The sequence below is a fragment of the Desmodus rotundus genome, chromosome 2 (genome assembly GCF_022682495.2).
Source record: "Desmodus rotundus isolate HL8 chromosome 2, HLdesRot8A.1, whole genome shotgun sequence".
Lineage (NCBI taxonomy): Eukaryota > Metazoa > Chordata > Mammalia > Chiroptera > Phyllostomidae > Desmodus > Desmodus rotundus.
The window spans coordinates 119,624,672-119,647,480 of record NC_071388.1 but is presented as its reverse complement, the minus strand read 5'-3'; the positions used below and the strand labels follow the sequence as shown (position 1 = coordinate 119,647,480).

Sequence of the window (22,809 nt, the reverse complement as noted above, 5' to 3'; positions counted from 1 at the left end):
AGGGAATTGGGGCACATTTGTAAAAAAATATATATCAACTTTATAAGAACTGTCCCAATTTGTTTAGTCATAACTATTTTTTAAAATTATTCTATACACTCCTCTCCCCTACAAAAAAGATAAATAAATAAATAAGATAAATAAAATAAAATAAGTGGCCTACTAGATAGCCAAATTATAATTTCTGTTCTAGACTCCTAGAGGGGCCATGGGTGAGCTTTGGGGATTTATAAACCTGTTTTTCAACAGGTTTAGATGCCCTTTCAGCTCTGGCACAACGTGGACCCGGCGCAGGCGCAGGCACAGGCCTCCACGCCCCCAGGGGGCGTTGCACAAAACCCAGTCGCCAAGGGTAGCACGGCTCACGCGACCGGAAGCATTTCCACCCGGCACACATTTTTCTGTCTGCAGGCCACGAGCGTTTCCTGTGACGTATTAACTGTTGGCCGAGCTGCTCGCGTGCTGCGGAAGAGGAAGTAACGTCACCCAAGAGACCAGAAGCTTGGTGATGGTACCTCTCTGAAGGTGTACTATCAACATGTCTCATCTACCGATGAAACTCCTGCGCAGGAAGATCGAGAAGCGGAACGTCAAATTGCGGCAGAGAAACCTAAAGCTACAGGGTGAGATGCGCTAAGCTTCGCGGCGCCTCGCTAGCTGTGAGAGCCCACGCATCGCCGTGGTGTCACTGCAGCTGCGGTGTGGCGCGGGCAGCGTCCCTGCCAGCACGTGTGTTTGTTGAGAGTGAAAAGGCTGTCTGGGGCACCCTCGAGTCGTGTCTCGAGCCGGTGCCGACTCGACCGTGGCCTCACTACTGTAATGACTGTCTGACCCGCCTTTTCCACCTCTACTTCCTATTCTGACTCCCTCACCACCTTCAGGTTCCACCTCGTCCCCACCTCTCACCCATTTCCCATTAGACACGTGGAACTTTATCTCCATGCAGCTTGCATTTACCTTATCTATATATCTAATGTGTATGATTTTTCAAAAGAAGCTCATTGTCACAAAAGTTTCCTGATACCGTTGCCTTCCCCTGTCCACGTCCACTCGCTCCTTATTTTTCTTGCACTTACGCGCTTAAACTTCTACAAGTGCCATACGCACACGTCAAACGCAGAGCCTCTCTCCAACCCTATCTTCCCATCACTTCCAACTTGAGTTTACAAATTACTTAAGGGTTTCCACATATTTATATCTTTCACAAAGACATATAAAAAGGATTAAACCTGAATCACTTTGCTTACCTAACTTCTTGACGGTAAGCCACAGGTATTAAAGTTGTTCAGAGTAAGAGTTTTCAGTCCTGTATAATAAGATGTAAACCCGCGAAGGCAGTTTTTGAGGACTAATGCTTTTACCCCAGTTGGTTTTCAAGAGAGATTAATTTATTGAAAGAAGTCCTGGAGGAGAGGGAAGGTTTGTGGGTTTTGGAAATAATGTTTTTGAAATTCCCTTGTATTTCCAATTACTAACTACTTTTTGGTAGTTAAAGGAGTGGTTAAAATAAAAGATGGTGTTATCTTTTTCTGTAAATAAACATGGAAACTTTCGTAAAGACATTCTCGGGTAGTTTATATAACTATTGGGACAAATGTGTGGTTTATTCAGCAATTTTCAGTTCAGTAACATCTAGGAAAGTTGAGGGTGAATGTTTTGAAGTTGTATTTATATGAAAAGCATTAGTTGTGTGAATAAGATGTAAGTTGTTTCTAATACGTCTGTTAGTCACATCTTTATCAAATACCTAATACTAAAATGTATCCTTTATAACTACCATTGTCTAGCCCTAGCTGTTTAAATATTTAATCTCATAAAGTTTTCCTGTCCTGGACTTTTTATTCCTTAAGGACAGAGATGGTGGTTTTCTGAAGATGCAGAAAGGGAAAGATGCAGCTTTCCCTTTTACAGAATTTTTCCATAAAGGAACTTGACTTGCCTTGTAGTGCAAATCATAAAATTGCAAGTGGTTTTAATGATAAGCAGCAGGTCCTTGAATGATGTTTTGTTCAGTGCTTTTGTCTGTAACATTAATTAATAAGATGCCATAGGAACTTAACTCTCATGCATATCAATTAGCCAATGTAAAATTGGTTGCAGTTCCAAGAACCTATCAATGACATTAAGTGAGGATTTAGTGTTTATGAAAGGGAATTAAAAGCTAAATCATTTCAGTTCTGGAAGCCATGGAATTTCTCATTGGGGATTACAGTGTTTCTAAGTAAACAACTTCTTTGTTACAATGTGTTCCGTTTCTGTTTTTAAACAGGGGTCAGGAATGTGAGCCTATCAGAAACTGAAAATGGAGATGTGTCTGAAGAAAAAGTAGGAAGTGGAAAAGTTAAAAAATCCTTAAAACAGTCTATGAAAGTAGGCTTATCAAAATCCCAAAATGGAGATAGACCTGAAAAAACAGTAGGAAGTGGAAAAGTTAAAAAATCCCTAAAGCAGTCTATGAATAAGGGCTTGTCAGAAGCCCAAAATGGAGATATATCTAAAGAAAAAGTGGAAAATGTAAAAGTTAAAATATCCCCCAAGAAATCTACCATATTAACCAATGGGGAAGCAGCAGTGCAGTCTCCCAATTCAGAATTGAAGAAGAAGAAGAAGAAGAAGAAGAAGAAGAAAAAGAGAAAAATGGTGGATGATCATGGACCTGGTAAGTATTTCATTTCTGAATTTAAGCTGTTTAAACTATTTTTCAGTTATCATTCTTCCTTTATCTATTATTATTGTGCCCACATGATGTGCGAGATGCCCCTGCACTCCCTAGTATATCAGAAACTAGGCTGGCAGCTAAAGGGAACATGGTGGGGGGAAGTTGATTTAACTTTTCTCAAAATATTGAACAATGTGGCATGCCTTTACATTCCTTAACAACCTTAAATAAAACCTCACACTTGAGAATCTCCTTAGACATCTAGAAATTCGCTCTTCTGTTAACGGCTTTGTATGATAAACAGAACATACTACGGCATAGTATTTTAGGTGTACCAGTTTACGAAGAGGACTGTGGAATTACTGACACTAAAGAAATCCAGGCTGATAGTAGAGTCAACCTTCTTGGGCCTTTATAGTAATGATTCTTTTCAATTATCTATTTTTTGCCCCATTCCTTTTTTTTTTCTACCATAAAATTCTTACTTTTGAAAGGAGGGTCAGTAATAGTTTGGGCATGCAAAGTGTACAAAATAGCAGTTAGGATGCTGGATAAATAGAATAGTAATTTCCAAGTGAGTGTAATGGCCAGGATAGTATTAAGTGGGAAGTGAAGTTTTCTTTTGGAAGACAGTTGGATTTGAATAACCTTAGGTGAAAGGAAAGGCATTTTAATTGAGATGTGAGCAAGCAGAGATTTCAAGGGAAGACAGAAGAGATGTCAGCAAACTAAAAAGCCTTCCACCTATTTTTGTAAAAAAAAAAAAACAACAAACTTTACTGGAGCAGTGCGATAACTATTTGTTTATTTGGTCTTTATGGTGACAGAGACCAAATGGCCTGAAAAACCTATAATGTTTATTACCTGGCCTTTTTAGCAAAAGTTTTGCCAACACCTGGGTTAGAATTTTCTGTTTATGTCTTATCTGAAATAAAGCTTTCATTGGAAAGGAGCTTTGAACTTTTCCAAACATGCACGGCTGTCTTCATGCTGCCTACAGACTAATGCACTTACAGGTTATAAATGGCATAAATAAAAAGAGAAGCAAGATGGAGAAAGGCATGAAGATAAAAGTGATTGTCATTGTGTTCTAAAGTTATTAGTGCCTTTAGGGTTCTTTTCTTAGTGTGCCTAAGAAAGTGATTTATTTCTATTCTCAAGCACTGCATTTCAGGGCTGGGAGTTTTAAGGACTATTTTAAGGAAAACAGAAATGATAAGTTGTGAAGACCAGCTAATGGTATTCATGGCTTTTGAACATGTGGGTCCTGCAGAGTTGACCATTTCCCAGAAGGATGGTAGTAAAGTCTAAGGAAGAGGCCAGTTCTGGGCTGCAGCGTCCTGAGTGCTGGTCTGGGTCAGGTCTGTTCTAACCATTGTCACTCACTACCATAAATAGCTAAAAGCCCAGGATGGTAGTTGACCCATTGGACCCAGTGAAACTTTGAAGAGTGTGATGAAAGTTGTGAATATAGAAGGTTTCTTCCCTCAGCACTTACATGCAAGGGGCAGGTCAGTTTCTGTCACCCAGCTACGTGAATTGTTGCCCCTACTTTGTAGTCTTACCTTTAGTGACATGAAGAGCCTTTGGTATTTCTGTTCATCTTTAAAACAAAGTTAGCTTTTATAGAAAACTTAACATTTAATGGCATGGGAGGAAAATTAGTGCTTGTTATGAGTTTATTTAAAAAACATTAATGATATGCCTCTTTTCCCTCAGTGAAGTATTATAGAACTTGGTGCAATTAGAATACTTAAACTGCTTGCTTAGACGCTTTTTAAAAAATGGTTACATAAGTAAGTTTTGTTGCCAAATCTGGATGTCCTACTGGGTTTTTTAATATAACCAAATCTTTAATTATGAAAAAAAATTATTAGCAAATTAAAACTGAAAATGTGTTTAACTTTTGAAAATAAGCCTCTTTAGCACTGGCTGGTGTGGCTCAGTGGATTGAGCACTGGACTGTGAACCAAAGGGTCCTGGCTTCAATTCCCAGTCGGGGCACATGCCTGGGTTGTGGGCCAGGTCCCCAATATGGGGCATGCAAGAGGCAACCACACACTGAGTTTTCTCTCTCTCTTTCTCCCTCCCTTCTCCTCTCTCTAAAAATAAATAAGTAAAATCTTTTTTTAAAAAAGAAAGTAATCTCTCTTGAAATTATGCATCTTTTATTTTGTGATCTCATTTGGTATTTTAATGTCAAGGAAAAAAATGGGGTGTTTTGTTTTTTAAAACAAAGATACCAAAAAAGCAAAAACTGAAGACAAAGGGGAATTGGAAGAAGGTACCCAGGTTCCAGAAGAAACAGAAACCAGTGTGGAGAAGCCAGGCAATGGAGAAGAGGACAGTGAAGTGCCCAGCCTGCCCCTGGGACTGACAGGTAACTTGTAGAAAGTTTTCCAGAGAGATCTTAAAATTGCCATGCCTCTTTGGATTATAAGATTTGAAGTTTTAATGTGACTTTTACCTGGAAAAGTAAGGCATGACGAGAAATTTTTTGTATCTTAAGTGATGCGTTTTATCTTCCATATTGTGTCTTAGTTTTTGTTGCTCTATTTTTTCCTTTACTCCTAACAATATTTTAATAATGCACACAAACAGCTTCTGGGGTCCTTTGTTCATTTGGTTTATCATTTTCTAAAGCTCATTCCCTGTTGTAGTAGGAAAATTATTGACCAGAAGTCTGGAGACCAGAGGTTTAATACTGGCTTAGTTACTGAGAAGGAAGGGAGAGGAAGGAATTAACATTGTTGAAGAACTTGTGCCAGGTTAACCTCCTGTGGCCTTTGTTTCTATATCTGCAAACTCAAGAGTTTAAACTAGAATTAGTTGCTCCTAACCAAGAATGTCTGGGAGTTACCTGAGTTGTTTGGTGTGGGTTTTTGTTAAAATACTGAGGCCCCACCCAGATCTGCATAGTTAGAATTGCAAAGGTTATGGCAGTAGTTCTCAGCCAGGGCAGTTTTGTCTCCCAGGTGGGGTTGCTGCTTCTCCTGCTGAAGAACCACACACCTGATATGTAGGTTGTGCCTAGCAGGTTGGCTCTGTCTGACTTGGTTGTCTTTTGGGAGTGAGATTAACCACTCTTTTGATTGACTTAACACTTGGTTTTTATTATACTGATTGTTTTCACTTTTTATTTCAGATTTCTTAAATATTTTATATTACATAAAAATGGTTGGGATTTAGTCTTAGTGGAGAAAGCTATTATAAGCTTGACTCCAACCCAGTAATGCTTTCAGTCAGCACAACTAAGTTACGCAACTCCAGCTATATGAACTACTAAAAATGATAAATGTGCTAATAATAAACTGTCTTCTGTTTAGGAGCTTTTGAGGATACTTCATTTGCTTCCCTATCTAATCTTGTCAATGAGAACACACTGAAGGCAATAAAAGAAATGGGCTTTACAAACATGACTGAAATTCAACATAAAAGTATCAGACCACTTCTGGAAGGCAGGTATGATTAACATTGATTGATGTTGACCATTAGCATCTCTGTTTTTAGTGCTAGTAGTTTGGGAAAAAAAGTACCAATGTGTTCTGTTGATTTTGCACTATGTGTTGGTTTACATATCCAACCTGCATTAAAGGCTTTAAATTATTTACCGATGTTTGAAGAAAAGTGTTCACTTCTGTTTCGTATTACTACTCTTATTTCTGAGTTAGGTATTTTACCCAGGTGGTTGATTTCAGTGATAGAAAAGGTAGCAACTTTGTCTCTTAATCCTTTCTGGTTTGGAGTCTAAAACCTATGTGATTGTGCCTGGTAACTGTTTAGTAAGTACTTGATGAATGAGTAGACTGAGTTCTCTCTCCTCCTTCCCCTTTTTCATATTCAGGGATCTTCTCGCAGCTGCAAAAACAGGCAGCGGCAAAACCCTGGCCTTTCTCATCCCCGCAGTGGAACTTATTGTTAAGTTAAAGTTTATGCCCAGGAATGGTAAGCCTTTGATCCGATTGTTTCTGCCATTGTCTCACTAGAAGTTTATTGTAGCTGTTACAGAACTCATGGTGATAATTACAGTTTGACTCTTACCATATCTCATTTTTTGCTTTTTAGGAACAGGAGTTCTTATTCTCTCACCTACTAGGGAACTGGCCATGCAGACTTTTGGTGTTCTTAAAGAGCTAATGACACACCATGTTCACACATACGGATTAATAATGGGTGGCAGTAACAGGGCGGCTGAAGCACAGAAACTTGCTAATGGGATCAACATCATTGTGGCTACACCAGGCCGTCTCCTGGACCATATGCAGGTAAGAAAACACTAGTGAGTAGTGCCTTGTGTCTTACATGGCCCAACCTTCACAGCTAACAGTGTTTCTTTGTCCTTTGTCTTGTTAGAATACTCCAGGGTTTATGTATAAAAACCTACAGTGTCTGGTTATTGATGAGGCTGATCGTATCTTGGATGTTGGGTTTGAAGAGGAATTAAAGCAAATTATTAAACTCCTGCCAAGTAAGTCGTAGCATCTGCACGTGGTTTGCAAAGTAGTTGCTAGAAGCAGGTGAGGGTTGTTCCTGTATGAAAAATATTAATATCAGAATTTTAATATAGCAAGTGAAGTAGCTGTGCCAATTAACTTTAGAGGTAGTTTGCAATATAAGTATCAAAATTACTAGTAACTTAATAGAGTGGTTTTGCCATTTTAGAGGCTTAATGCAAGTTAAACAGCATTATGTCTCACTCCCATCCACCCCAACCTTCCATCTCACTTTTTCTTCATCTGACGTCTCCCAGGTAGCCATAGACTTGTGGCCTTCTGTGTGGTACTTGAGTTGTACAAACCTTGATTATAGTACGTGTAACATTACAGACTGCTTACATCATAATAAGGCCATTATTGCACTCATTATACAATGTTTTTTAATGCTTTACTGACATAACTGACATAATCTGTACATATTTTAAATACACAATTTGATAAACTTTGATGTTACACCTGTAAAACCATCATTACATCTATATAGTGAACATGTCCATAATCCTCAAATGTGTCTTCATGCACCTTTGCAATCCCTCTCAGCCTCAGTAGGAGCAACCTTCACCTACGTCCAACAGCTGCTCACACACATAGCTCTCTCCCAGGCAGCTGTTAATCTGCTTTCAGTCACCGTAGATGAGTTTTCTAGAGATTTAGGAGTTGCAAATATTCATCTACAGCTTTTTTTTTGGATGCCTATTTTCTTTTCTCTTGGGTGCCTACTGAGAAGTAGACTGGCTAGTGTGTATTTAACTTCTACCATGTTATGTCCCCATCAGCAGTCTGCAGGAGTTCAGTTCTACCTATTAAGTCTTGAAATTAGGTAGCATTAACTCCTTTGTTTTTTTTCAAAATTGCTCTGGCTATTCTTGTCCTTTGCATTTCTATATAAATTTTAGAATTAATTTGTCAATTTCTACTCCCTAAAAAGATTCAGATTGGGAGTATATTGAATATAGATCATTGGTGGAAGATAATATTGAGTCAGTTCAACCTGTGAATAAGGTGCATTTCCATTTATTAGCCTTTTGACTTCTTTCAGCAGTGTTTTTAGAGTTTTCAGAGTGCAGGTTTTTTCTTTATCCCTAAGTATTTCATTAAAATTTCAATTTCAGATTGTTTGTTTATGGTATGTTCATGTATAGTTGATTTTAGTGTATCCATCCTATGTCTGGCAAGGTAATTATTTCTGTGTTCAACTGGATTGTTCAGTATGACCCTTCAAATGAGGCTAGCTGTTAGATTTTCTGCATAGGCGATCATGTCATCTATAAATTTAAAAAGTGAATTAAATTCACTTAATATTTTTCTTGCCTGAGTGTACTGGTAAGAACCTGCAGTACAGTGCTGAAGACAATTTTGTCTTATTGCTGATATTAGAAGAGGAACAAAGCATTCAGTCTTTCTCCATAAAGTAGAATCTTAGCTGTGGGTTGTTTTTTGTAGATGCCCCTTATCAAATTGAGGATGATCCCTTCTGTTTCTAGTTTGCTGAGATTTTTCTCTTTTTTTTTTAAATATACTTTATTGATTATGCTATTACAGTGGTCCCATTTTTCTCCATTTTATTCCCCTCCACCCTGCACTCCCCCCACCCACATTCCCCTCCCACCCTCATTCCCCCCACCAGGTCCTCCAGCCACTACCTTGCCTCCTGTCCTTTCTGCTCCCACTATCCCCTCCTCCCCTCACCCATCTCTGCCCCTCCTACCAGTCTTAATGAATATTAACTCCTCCTTTAACTCCTTGGTCATCAGACTTCCATACAGTTCGATTCTGGCAGTTCTGGTCACTTTTTGTTTTGAAATTTGTTGTCCTTTTAGTTGTGCATGGAGGCAAAGTGTATCTACCTACGCCTCCATCCTGGCCACAAGCTGAGATTTTTCAAATCAGAAATAGATGTAAAATTTTGTCAAAAGCTTTTTCTGCGTCTGTTGAAATGATCTGATTTTTTTCTTCTTTAGTTTATTAATATAGTAAACTATATTGGTTAATTTTCAAATGTTAAAGCAACCAATCCTGCATTCTTGGAATAAACTCTACTTGGTCATGCATTATCCTTTTTATATATTCCTGGATTCACTTTGCTAAAGTTTTGTTTAGAAACTTTGCGTCTGTGCTCATGAGTCATTGTTCGGTTTTGGTATCAGGGTAATGACAGGCTTCAAAGAATAGGTTAGGAGCTAAATTCTCTTTAGTCTCCTGGAGAGTTAGCAAAGAACTGGTAGTATTTCTTCCTTAAATGTTTGAACTCACCACTGGAGACCAATAGGGATGGTGTTTTCTCTACATAAAGTTTTTAAGTACAATTTCTTTAATAGATGCAAAGCTGTTCGGGTTTTCTGTTTCTTGAGTAAGCTTTAGCAGTTTGTCTTTCAAGGAAATTGCCCATTCTATCTAAGCTGTCAAATGAATGAACATGAAGTTGGTCGTGACATCCACTTAGTATCTGTAGTGATGTCGCGTCTCCCATTTTTGAGAGTTCTACTTAGGAGCATTTGTAGTTATGGAGCAGTTCTAAGGAGTCCCTGAAAGATTCGGGTTATCTTTATGTATATCTGTTTCAGCGCGCAGACAGACCATGCTATTTTCTGCCACACAAACTCGAAAAGTTGAAGACCTGGCAAGGATTTCTCTGAAAAAGGAACCATTGTATGTTGGTGTTGACGATGATAAAGCTAATGCAACAGTGGACGGTCTTGAGCAGGTACTTATTGTCAATATCTTAAATTTTAAGGACTTTTTTTCTTTGGTGTTTCCTTGTAATTGTTTGGAGTGTGCTCCAGAAAGCAGATGGGTTATTGAACTTTTAACTCCAATATAGTGAACTTGGGTATTGGGTCTCTGGCTTTCCTGGTTAAGGTATCTTGAACTCTGAATAATTTAATCAGCTCTCTTTACTGTCTCTTAATACCACTTGCCGTGAAAGAAGCATTATTAGCCACTACCATATATTGATGCAGTAAAAAAACTTTTGTTGTTTTAATAATCTCTTGCTCTAAGATGAGAGGTAAGTTAGAAGATGGAGAAGCTGGTTTCAGACACATAGCTATGGAAAATCGCAAATGAGGTGACAAAGATCCAAACTAGGTCAATTAAAAATATAATTTTCATATAGAATCTTTGATGAATAAAATACTTTCTGTAACAGTTTAGCTTAAAAAATTCTCATTGACTTTTAGTTTTTAAAAGTATGTTCATCCAGCTTTGTTATCTTGTTTAGGACTATGCACTTAAGCTGTGGTTATTTGAGATCTTGCTATTAAAGACCTTTCAAAACAGGAATCATTGATACATCTTTTTTTAATTACTTTATTGTTGTTCAATTATAGTTGTCTGCATTTTCCCCCCGTCACTCCCCCAGTATATCTTGAGAGTTCCAGTTAGTAGTGGTGGTAATATATTATGGTTGCAGGACTGTTGATAACCAGTAATCTCAGAAATATGGAACAATTTTAGTGTCCAGTGACTACAGCCTGTTAAAGGAATCAAAAGAGCTTAAAGTAGCCTTATTTTAGGAATGCTTTGTTAGAACGACGGCATGACGTTACCGCAGGTGGAGCATGACGGTGTGTGCAGTGTTGTCAGCGCGTTCATCAGATGCCTGGCTCACGCAGCTGAAAATGTCCATTTGGTTATTTTGTATCTGTTCATTTCAACTACATCTAGGGATATGTTGTTTGTCCTTCTGAAAAGAGATTCCTCCTGCTCTTTACCTTCCTTAAGAAGAACCGGAAGAAGAAACTAATGGTCTTCTTTTCATCTTGTATGTCCGTGAAATACCACTATGAGTTGCTGAACTACATAGATTTGCCTGTATTGGCCATTCATGTAAGTGATTATGAAGTTTATTAAAAAGAGGTTCTGCTTATCAAGTTATATAGATTGTGGGGTTCACTCCAGGTATTACTGTCCTCTAAACATAGGTCTGTCAACGTTAGGTGATTGATCCTAATCCCCGGGAGAAGGGGAGCGTTGCTGGGTGTTGAGAGGTGACTACCACAAAGGAATAAGAGACATCACCTACTTAGGAAAATTACAGGCCAGGGAGTGAACTTGAAGTAAAGGAGGTTCACAGCTCCACAGTTTGGGGGTTCTACATCTAGACCTCCCCAAAACCGCCTCCAGTTCCCAGCTGTAATAGACGTTTTGATTTGATTCTAGGGAAGGCAGAAGCAAAATAAGCGTACAACCACATTCTTCCAGTTTTGCAATGCAGATACTGGGATATTGTTGTGCACAGACGTGGCAGCCAGAGGGCTAGATATTCCTGAAGTCGACTGGATTGTTCAGTATGACCCTCCAGATGATCCCAAGGTAACTGGCATCCTTGGAGTTTCTCAGAAACTCCTACATTAAGGAGCACACTTCCTCTCCCGGTTCCCTGAGAAATACTACATTTGACATTCAAAGGCTTATTCCTTACTTAGTCATGTTTTATTGTACAGTGACTTTGCAATATTTCTCTGGTGCTGTAGTAAATAGCACTTTTGCAGGACCCAAAGGGAGTAAGTAAAACGATTTGAGAGGCCTCGGTAGGACTTAAATTAGGGGTGTTATGTGCTTAGAATAAGTTGTTAAGAGCAGTAGGTGTCAGAAGGAAATAAAATTTGCTTGCAGAGGTAGATAAGACTCTGTAGTGTATGTAGTAAAATAAATTTATAAGTATTTTCAACAAACAATAGATTATATAAATTGTCAGCCAGCATTTAAACATGTTTCAGAAAGCCAATTTGAGGATGAAGCACACTTGTCATTTTATTAGATTGTAGAGTTCATGTGACTAACATGCCCAGCTTTCCTTTGGCCTCAGTCATCCCCCAGTTACCTCTTCAGGTATGGAACGTGAAGAAGGAATGATGGACTCGACTTTGGGAATAGCCCTGGGGGAGGGGCAGCATCTCATAAAGAGGTGCAGACACAGTTATGTCCAGTGCCACACAGGTCCTGGACATGCAACCTGTGGCAGTCAGTGTGTGAACCCAGCTTTCTCTCTCCACTAAAGGAATACATTCATCGTGTGGGAAGAACAGCCAGAGGCCTAAATGGAAGGGGGCATGCCTTGCTCATTTTGCGCCCTGAAGAATTAGGTTTCCTTCGTTATTTGAAACAGTCCAAGGTAAAGACCTTTGCTTGGATAATCTTAAGTTGGGAACGAATTCCTCTTGGTGTAGGCATTATTGGCCAGTGCAGATGGCCTGAAGCACTGTTTCTATAAGTGTCCGATGAGTCGTGATTTGCTGCAGTGTTGTTAGAACCATTGTTACAGAGGTGAACGAGATTTCACGTGGGTCTGGACCAAGATACGTGAACAGAGAAAACTACCCACGTGGCTCATTTCTTGTGCTCTGGTTGGTCAGTAGTGCGTCTTGTGTCCTCGTCTCTCTTCCCCCGTTCCCTACACCCCATTTGAAACCACCTCCACTCCTTTAAGTCTCCCTCACACCTGACCATCTCTGCCTCCTGCTCCCCTTCCTGCAGTCTTCTCTGCATCTTTTACTCCTAGTGTCTTTGACTCTTACCTCACCAGAAGCAGTGGGGAATCTTTATTTGCTCCTTCTTTCTTCTCTTCCTCTCCCTCATTCATCAACTCTGCTTTTCCTTCACTCTCTCCCCTACAGTTAGCTCTTTACCATCTCAAGTCTTTCACTAAGAAAAATAACTTCAATCCTAAACCCATTCTGCCACCTCCACCTCCCAAGTGGCTAGTGGCTGTCACCTTTCTTTAGTCTGCCATTTTGAAAAATGGTTCCTGTTTTCTCCATTTGTTTTCCACTCCCCCTGTTGTCCACTGTCCCTAATCTGACTTTTACTTCATTCTGTCCCACCAAATCTGAATTCATTAGCATTAATAAGTGGCCTCTTTGTTGCTAGATTTTGTGAATACTTACCAGACCTTCTTCTCCCTGTCATCTGCCTCCTGTTGGCTTCCCTGGCACAGTCTTGCCAAATGCAGTTTCTTTCATTCAGCAACTAGGAGTAGCTCTCAGAAATTGCCCTACATACTTTGACTTTTCCTATGAAACGCCCTTTTCCTGGTTCTCTGGATTGCCTGTGGTTTCAGGAAGCTGTTGTCTTCTGGAAAGCATCACTGACTCCTGCCTTCATGTTTCTGCAGCAGGAGTGCCCCTTGAGATGTTGCCTATTCTCTGTCTCCCCGTAAGACTGCAAGCTCTCTGAGGGCAGAGCCCATAGAGCCTGGGTAGCTATTCCCCCCCAACCCCACCCCAGCACCAAGTACAGGTCTGGCACTCTTCCAGTTATCCAGCACGTGATGGCTGGTCAGAAACCCTTCCTGTAGGAGCCTGTGGTCATCATGACCTCTGGTGTCACAGACTCCCGTCAGTGGGCAGTGTTGTGTCAGGGCAGCTCTCCTGACATGGATTTCGAGTTAGTGGGCCTCCTGACTAGAAGCTTTGTGCTGCTTCATCACCAGGGAAACCCTTGTTTAGAGAAAAGGGCTTCCTTGACTTGTCCTGTAAAATTCCTCACCTTCCTTTTAGGAAGATTCTTCACTGTAAGTTATGTGTACTTTGCAGAAGTAAGATAAGACTTTTCCATTGGCATTGGGAGGCAAGGGGAAGCAGGTGTGTGTGCCAGGGTAACCCCAAGGCCAGGTTGTCCTGTCACCTTTTCAGTGCCTAATGAGCTGCTCCGACATCATTGCTGCCTGGCTCCATCATTTCCCAGCTGCTTCTAGGGCTTGTCAGCTTTTCACATCTCATCATCTAAACATCTGAATGTTGATCCATCCTAGTGTACTAACATTCACGCTTTTGTTTTCTAGGTTCCATTAAGTGAATTTGAGTTTTCCTGGTCCAAAATTTCTGATATTCAGTCTCAGGTTTGTTTGGTTGTTTGTTGTCTGTCCTCATCCCAGCATTGCCTCTGTAGTGTTCCATTGGCAGTCATTGTCCTCCTGGACTTCCTTTTTATTTATTTATTTATTTACTCCCCAAAGGATATGTTTATTGATTTTAGAGAGGGGGGAAGGGAAAGAGAAACATCGATCGGTTGCCTCCTATAAGCACCCTGACAAGGGATCAAACCCACAGCCTTTTGGTATACAGGACGATGCTCCAACCAACGGAGCCACACCAGCCAGGGCAAGTCTCCTTTTGTTACTATGAGAAGTTTGGACTCTGTGATCATTAGGTTTCCTGCTATGCAGACACCACATTTCTGTCTGTGTTGTTTCACACCATGTCATACTGGAACTTAGTGATTAATCTTACCACAGCATGGTTTTGCAAATACTACAAAGCTTGGGGCAAGTGTATTGGGACAAATGTTTTTTTGTAGGGTGGATTTTCTAATATATATGAAATCTGCTGTCTTATTAAAACCAATGTTTCTTTTCCATTTCAGCTTGAAAAATTGATTGAAAAGAACTACTTCCTTCATAAGTCAGCCCAGGAAGCATATAAATCATACATTCGGGCATATGATTCTCATTCTCTGAAACAGATCTTTAATGTTAATAACTTAAATTTGCCTCAGGTTGCTCTGTCATTTGGTTTCAAGGTGCCTCCTTTTGTTGATCTGAGTATCCTTTTTGTTGTTGTTAGGAATTCATGCAGGAATTAAGGAACAAAAGCTTGACAGGCATTTGGGGTTAGCACTGGGTGGGTGTGTGCTCTGGCTGGGAACCGGAGGAACGGTGTCCAGCCTGGTCACTGCTTGTGAGGAGGCAGGGATTAGTTAACGGGAGTGAGGATGACACACAGAGGACAGGTTATGACTTAGGCCTTAAAACACACAAAAGAATTTGACTGGCAGGCAGAGCCAGATCACTGCGATCTGGAGAAAAGCACAGAGGGAGGAGTTGCAGAGCTTTACTGTGTGAGATCCTAAGAACCCGCGTAGGGAGATTGTGGTGTGGCAAGATGGTTTATGTGTGTGGAAGGCTGCCCCTGTGTCCCCTCTCCATCCGTCCTGCCGCGGAAAAAGTCCCACTGTGTCTTCAGCAAGGCCGAAACAAGATAGTGTCCAGAGTTTCTGCTTCACATTAAAGCTCAGTCCTTAGGAGCCCACACAGTCTGTCTCAGGCCTGGTAGCTGCTAGACCCACAAGGTCACATGCTCCTGGGTGACAGTGTATGAACTGGACTAGTGTGGGTTCCCAAGCAAGAGAGCGTCTTTATTCCCCTGGGATTATGTTAGCTTGGGTTTGGGATGGACCAGGTGCTTTTTCAAAAGAACCAATCAATTTACCAAGCTTTTGTGGGCTTTTTGGTGGTTCTAGCACCTAACCACCTGTGTGGTCCAGCTCATCTCCCTGCACCCCACCCAACAATCTGGTATTAGAGTCAGGAATGGAGGAGTGTCAATCCCTTGGCAGAGAAATGCCGTAATCCCCTGGAGTGTGAAGCTGGGGTTTCCTGGTAAAGCAAACCACCTGTATTAAGCCCAATGTCTAATTCCCTTTGCTCTCTTTCCGTTATTAGTATCTTGCTAACTACCAACAGTAACAGCATCCCTGTGTGAGGTCTTAAGGAAGTTGTAAGATCAGCAAAAGAAATTTAAGTGCTACTCAAAATAAAAGGCAAAAGGAATATCTCCAATTGATTCTGTTGGACTTTATAATGTCTGCTTTATGATGACATTTTCAGTAGAAGAAACTGAAGCAGCTAAAGTGAAGCCTGTTCAATAATGCTGTGGTGTTAACCGCCGAGGGAGAAAGCCAAATTTGGGTTACCACCCTCATTGGAGGCACTGAGTAAATGCCTACATGTTGAATCATATGAAAAAAAGAACTCCACTCTTTTAAACATTCCTTAATCAGCCCCAAATAGAGGTGAAAGTCATTTGTTCTGACACAGGGAGTAATTTTTGTGTTCCTATAAACTTGATGATTTACCTCTTACAAGTAATTGTAATTGTCTTGACTTCTTATAAGTAATTGTCTTGAGTTTCTTGTGTGGAGAAAATAATAAATGACTGTTACACTGGACTTAAAATCATTCCTGCTAGTTTTAGTCGGAAGTCAACATGAACTCTGCTAATTTTCTAGAAGTGTGTTGCATAGGCTAATGTTTGTATGTTTCTGTGGTTCAGGGAGGGGTTGTAAAGGGACAGTAGTGTTCATGCTACTTAGTTCTCCATGTAGGTGTTAGCTTGGAGTTCTATCTTTGTGTTGCTTGATTTCCTTAACACGCACCTTTAGACGTGAACAGCAATGAAGGCAAACTTAAAAAGAGAGGAGGTGGTGGTGGATTCGGCTACCAGAAAGCCAAGAAAGTCGAGAAGTCCAAAATCTTCAAACACATCAGCAAGAAATCTTCTGACAGCAGGCAGTTCTCTCACTGAAGGCATGCCCACCTTTCATCTTCAAGAGCTTGTCCTGAAATGACATTTCCTTTCTTGCTCTAACAAAAAAATCTTTTACTTTAGGATTTGGACTGATCTAACGAGTATAAATTGACTTGGGTTACGAGCACTGAGCATTGATGTTTCCAGCAGGTCTCTTTTATTTGGGGTTATAAAACAGTTCAATTTTTCTTGATTTCCCAACGACAAAGCAAGGGATCTTTTTGGTCTTCATTGTGATTATAGGTTTTTTGTCTCTCATTTGTTGTTCTTCATTCTTTCTGTAACTTTCTGGTTTCCGAAGATTTCTGCGGCATCGATTGCTGCAGTAACCTGCTGTAGGAGGCGGATGACCCAGTACACTGGACAGGAGGCGATGGTGGTAGTGACAGTGCAGGAAATTGTCTCGGTTTATTGTTCTGGTGTTTGTTGTTTCTTGGACCTTAATGGTAGTTTCTGATCCCTCCTGAAAATCTTGCTGTGTAAAAGGGCAAAGAGCTTTTGGAAATACCTAAGAAGCAACTTCAGTTAAAGGTGGCATTGACTTTTTTATATATATACATACATACATACACCAGATTTTAAAATAATGAGCCCTTCCTAATTTTATTGTTTTAAGAGCAAGAAATATGAGTTCTTACAATTTGTATAAAATGCCCCTAGCAGTTCTGTTTGGAATGAGGCGAGATCTCAGACTGCTGAGCTTTGTTTAGGACAGTGTAGGTACAGTAGTCACCCATTCTCCATGTGGCAATTTAGCAAAGACCTTTAATAAAAAAATGGGATTCTCATTCAGATTTGTTTTAGGTGATTTGGGTTTTTGTGAGCCCTTTCAACTCTGCAAAGCATTTTTTTTTTTGAAAAAAAAATAATTGCCTCTTTCCAATCTGTAAAACAGAAATATACAGTGAAATTGAAAATGAAGTCAGAAAGAGCAGGGATTTAGTCAGATGTAGTTTTTTGTTTTAGGAGCTCTTGATATATGTTTTAGTTCTAGGGTGTCTCAACTACAAAATGGTTATTACATTTTGTAGCAATTTAAAACCAAAGTTGCTAGCATCATTTCGCTATTGTGCCAGTTCATATTTATAGATTCTTGTTACATATAAGTGTACTGAGAACATCAGATACAGATAAAACAGTCTGATAAATAGCATTCCAGAAGGGAAAGAAAAGAATGATATTCTACAACTGGGTACACTCAGCTCTCTCTGAAGCTGGACCTGTCTTGAGTTTCAGACCTTGATTGCTAGACTCCTCACATTTAATAACTTTCTTTATCCATAACTTCTTTTTTGTTTCAGAAATAATCATGTTTCAGAAAATACACAAAAGCAAAACGAAGAATATTTAATCACTGAACAGAAGTAAAGACTGCATATTTTGGTATATAACCTTCCAGTGTTTTATATATGTACTTTTAAATTTTTTATCAGATGTGAAATCCTCTACCCAGTATTTGTGACCAGCTTGTTTCATAACATGTTATTTTCCCATGTCATTAATCACATCAGTTTTGTGTTTCATTTATTAATATGCTTTGTTAACCTTGCGTGGTCCGCCTGGACTTGGGTTCTGTATACCGGATTGTCTCAGCATGTCTAAGAAAAGGTGGTGGAACAATTTGTTTCTACTATAATAACGGCTAGGGGCATCCAGGAAACCAGACTTGACCAGCTGTGCCAGGATTTAAATCCTGAGGGAACCAGTACTAGAATCAGATACAAGGTTGTCGGGGGGCTTTAACGCAGCCCCCTGGTCTGCCACAGATGAAGAAAAAGACTACCAAGACATGATCTGCTTGGGGAGGAAAGGTGGCCGTTTCTCTCAAGGGGAGAAGGGCCCCAGCCTCTCTCTCCAGGGGCTTTTATTAGGTTCATTCGCATAGGAATACGAATAAAGCTCATCAATCATTGTCAACCAGTAAGGGTTAAACAATACAAGATTTACAGAGAACTCTGAGGGCTTATTCTGAGTTACAGCCAATTAGTTAGAGGGCCATAAAACTTTAGGTGCCAGACTCATCTCAGGTCTGGACCCTAATCTCTTAAACTGAGGGTACAAATTAAGTAGGTTTCACAGGAATGTATGTATTTTTCTTAGGCCTGATTCCCCAGGGAATCCGCCCCTCCCAGCACAGGACTGCACTGCCCTCTGTTATTGCTTCAGGCTTAAGTCAGGCAAGGGAAGTAAGGCAGCCAAGAGATTAGGAGACTTCTTGCAGACAGAATGAGGACTCAGGCTATTTCAAAGCTGAGGGGCAAGGGTCCATCACCCCCTTTTTCCACAGCCCCCTGAGTCCTTCCCTGCGGGCCTCTTCCGTGACCAGAACCTGTCTTAGGTTGATCCTCCCTTGAGGATTCTTACCCGTCATTGGCTAACTGGCCAAGCTCAGGGCCAAGCAGAGTGAAGTGGGCAGAGGTGGTACACCTGCCAGGGAGACAAGCTTTGTCTCCTTAGTGGCTTATGGTCCCAACTCTGACTCAGCCTTAACCATGAGGGGTTACGGCCTCTGAAACCAGGCAGGGCGGTTCCCAACACAAGGTCAGGGCAGCACCATCTGCAAGGCTTATTTGTATGAGGAGAAGGCCTCCTTGGGTTCCTGTGCTACCAGCACAGCGGCTGTTGACTTGACAGGTGGGATTAAGAGGCTTTAGCCAGGAAGGTTGGCAGCATGGGCAGGGAGCCAAGCAGATCACTACATGCCAAAGAAACCTTTGGACCCTCTGGGCTACAGACAGTGATAAGTAAGTAAAGCTGAATCCGACACCCCCAAAAGGAGCTTCCTTTATTCAACTATATGAAGCAGTTAAATAAATGCTGTAGGACCAGAATACCTGGACTCAAATTTCAGCTGTGCCTCCTGTTTTGGGGGGCCTGTTAAATGAATAAAAAACAAAGTAGGAAAACCTGCTTTGTAATACGGCGTGAATTGAGTGAGCTAAGTGCTTAGGACAGTGCCCGGCACAAAGTACCCTACCCATTAGCTGTGTCTGGTAACACACATCCTGCCTGAAAAGTTTGCTGCCCAACAGTATGAGGCATGAGGACTCATCAGAAATCCTGAGCCAGCTTGGGCCTTTGGCATACGGACTAAGGACTTCTGACAGTCTGGATCCCCTGGAATTGAAGAAGGTGCTCCAATTCTGCAGCACCTTCCTAAGGCAACTGTTAGGTAGATTAATGAGTTTCGAACGGACTCCAGTTTGTACTGGGTGTTAGGTGGAGGGATCAGCAAAGTGCATGTGGATAACCCCAAGTCACCATGGATTAAAGGCCTCTTAGGTGTTAGGAACTGTGCACAGGACACCCATGCTGTAGCCGAGTTCCTCTTAGGAGCCTGGTTACAGTCCAGAGGAAATAAGAACGTGCCGGGAATGATTGTAAAGTTTTCCAAGTCGTGATACAGATACATAGAGAAATATTCTAGCTATTTCTAAGCCTGGAAAACTGCATCCTTGAGTTCTGGTGCACTTTGGTGGATGAAAAGGTGATGGAACCTTCTCTGCCTATAGAGGACAGGCTTCTGTCCAGGGTGGTAAGTTCCCAAATGCCAGTTGTGCCACAGACAAAACAGATTTTTAAAGATTTTCTTGCCCTATGTCCAGGAGATTCTGATTTAGGCCTTTAGCAGGACACAGGAATATGGATGATTCTCCTGCACAGCTAGGTTTGGAAATATCCAGACAGGAATCAGTACATGCAGAGCCTCTTGCCAAACTGCTTAATGCTGTTATCTTGCAAAGTGGATATACCAAACCCAGGAGATGGGTTAGATTAGTATGTTTAGTCATCCACAAACTAGGGTGTCTCAGAGGGGACTTGGGCTTTCCAGAGGAAACAGTTGTTTAAAATTTAGTGTTTTGCTTGAAAAAGCACAGTACAGGTGGCATAACTACCTGGCCCTCATGCTCCCTGAGGCAGACAAATCCCCAAGGTCCCAACAGTGCTCTATTCAATTGGAGTTCAGTTGATTAGTTTCATCCCAGGAGATGAAACTGAGTTGCCTTGGCCCTGTGTCTTTGTGAAGAAAGCCATTCTCCCCTCTAGGATTCATCTTCATCTGTAATGCAAAGGGAATAGGAAATTTAACTGGCTGACCACTGTAGTGGACACTTTCTGTTGTGAGGGCTACCCAGAGTCTAATCCTGTGTTTGGAGACTGCCATTTAAGTCCTGGTGAGTTGCTGAGATCACTTCTCATCAGAAAAACCTCCCCTACAGCTAGGGCAGGGCTGTGACCTTGGTTTGACCAGTCAGGTGGACGCTGAGTCAGGTAGGAGGAGGAGCCGAAGCAAGTGGTGGCTTTCTTATCCAACTTCAGAGGCAGCTGCCGGGAGCTGAGGTGATGCCGGCTGTGGCCCCGGCAGTGCAGTGCTTAACACCTGAATGATGACTGGGCGATCCTGCATCTTACCCGCCTGCCCCTGAGTCTGCCTGGTTTCCCGGGAGAGTTCTCTAGCCACCTACTGCTGCTTCACTTGTTTTTCATTTTAAGTCATTGAAAGTGGCTCTTCGCCGCTCAAAACTAAAAACCTCTTAACATTCCTCCATCCTCAGACTGGGTTTCCTTGTGTTGGTGGGGGAAATGTCAGATGGCTTCCCACCGTTCACACTCTCCTTGCCCAGAGCCTTGGTGCTCCCCAAGCACAGGGGAAATGGTTGTTTTGGAACAAGGTCAGGACTTGAAACCTGTAAGGCAAGGACGTGTTGAAGGAAGAACAAGTGGCAAGCTCACCACCTCCAGGGACAGATCTTGGAGAATCTGGCCTGGATCCAGAGAGTTTGGAGGCAGGAGAAATGCAGGGCCTTCAGCATTACTCAGAGGAGTATCCGTGTGGGGAAAGGGCAGGGCTGACCGTCCTTCCAGGTCAGGCAGACCTAGGGTGAGCCCTGGGCCCTACCCTTGCTGTGCCTCAGTTTCCTCATCTACAGAAAGGGAACAGGTGATGGGAGCCGCAGGGTTAAATGCACTAATTCCCTAGAGACATTTAGTGTAGAATTGAGAAGTCAACTCTCAGAAATGACAACTATGGTACAGTTAGACCAAGGATGTCAGAAAAGCAAGACAAAATATTTTCTAGGACATACCTGCTTTCTCACATCCTCTCCTCACCATCAGAATATCAAAGTGTCTGATGCCTTAGGCCAAAAAAATCTCTGAAGGAGTCTCACTGTTTCTCATTCCCAAATCTCCCAACAGAGGGCCTCCGGCAGGGGGTGAGGAGGCCCTCTTCACCCTGTGAAGGGAGCTGCTGTCCCACAGAGGCCCCTGGAGGGGCGGGGCTGGAGGTGGACTGACCCTCATTTTGGTGGCACAGGAGGGCTGTGTGGAATCCTTTCCCCAGCTGAAGAAAAGGGAACCCAGTAGGGCAAGAGCAGGGACACAGCACTGCCAGGCTCCATCATCCTCAGAACACGGGCTGAGGAGGACCAGAGTAATAAGTCTGACGCTGGAGGAGCCAAGCTCTCAGCGAAATGCTTTCCATACTTGAACTTGAAACCTCTCAGCAGCCCTGGAAAGGGCAGGTAGTATCCCAACATTACAAAGAGGAAATGGAAGCTCATTAGGTGACCACTAAAAGCTGTTAAATAAATGGCCTGGCTAGTGCTGTTCTGCTCAGCCCTAAAACAGGCCACATTCCCATTCGTGGAGCAACTTCAAGGTGGCTGAGGTAGGCTTTCCTTGCCCCAAGAGGGAACGCTCCTGTCCTCAGGTGCAGATGGGAGGATCAAGCGAGCACCTGGGCCCTAATGCAGTGCTGGTGGTGCTGGGCAAGGGCCACAGGGCTGGCTCGCAGCCCTGACACTCCAGTAACTGGCTACCTGGCCGCTTTGAGGAAAATAGAAAAACTCTGTGTGAGCAGTGGCCTCAACTTTGTTCAGATAACACATGTTTGAGCATCTACTGAGAGTAGGATGCTAGAGGTTCAGGGGTGATTCCAGTTCCATTCTAGAAGCTTACTGTGAGAGTGATATGAGATAAATATGCGGGAACAGTGTACTAAAAGAAAATAACCATCTCCAAGGGCTAAGTGATCAAGAACAGCTCTGGGAAGGTGACGTCAGAGCTGAACCTCACAGGAATTGGAGCAAAATGAGTAAAGGAAGAAAGGAAGGTGTTGAGACAATGGGGGTAGCATGATCAAAGAGGAAGAGGAAGAAGCCTGGGGTCACTTGTAAAATAAGAACGGCACCATCACCCTCACTGGACTGCTGCTGTAAGGATTCTGTGGACCAGTACGGTAAGCACTTCAGAAATAGCTGCTGTTGTCAGAACATGATGTCTGCTTTGGAAGGCAGTGAGAACTCCGAGAAATGGGGTTAGGAAGCAGACCCATGAAGTTTCA

At 41.8% G+C, this 22,809-nt stretch overlaps 1 protein-coding gene across 1 annotated transcript; it reads left to right on the top strand.

Annotated features, from left to right (window-relative positions):
• Positions 1-447: 447 nt before the first annotated feature.
• DDX18 (DEAD-box helicase 18) lies at positions 448-17,961 on the top strand. The gene is made up of 14 exons (XM_024569689.3): positions 448-623; positions 2,270-2,659; positions 4,899-5,039; positions 5,986-6,121; positions 6,504-6,604; positions 6,725-6,924; positions 7,013-7,127; positions 9,720-9,859; positions 10,822-10,983; positions 11,317-11,469; positions 12,158-12,271; positions 13,940-13,996; positions 14,521-14,698; positions 16,318-17,961. The coding sequence occupies exons 1-14, from the start codon at positions 539-541 to the stop codon at positions 16,458-16,460; spliced, it is 2,115 nt and encodes a 704-aa protein (XP_024425457.2). The 5' UTR covers positions 448-538; the 3' UTR covers positions 16,461-17,961.
• Positions 17,962-22,809: the final 4,848 nt, after the last annotated feature.

Coding starts and splice junctions, on each gene's coding strand:
- DDX18 (XM_024569689.3), top strand. CDS start 539: ATGTCTCATCTACCGATGAAACTCCTGCGCAGGAAGATCGAGAAGCGG. Junction 2,660..4,898: donor GGTGGATGATCATGGACCTG/GTAAGTATTTCA, acceptor TTTAAAACAAAG/ATACCAAAAAAGCAAAAACT. Junction 14,699..16,317: donor GCCTCCTTTTGTTGATCTGA/GTATCCTTTTTG, acceptor ACGCACCTTTAG/ACGTGAACAGCAATGAAGGC.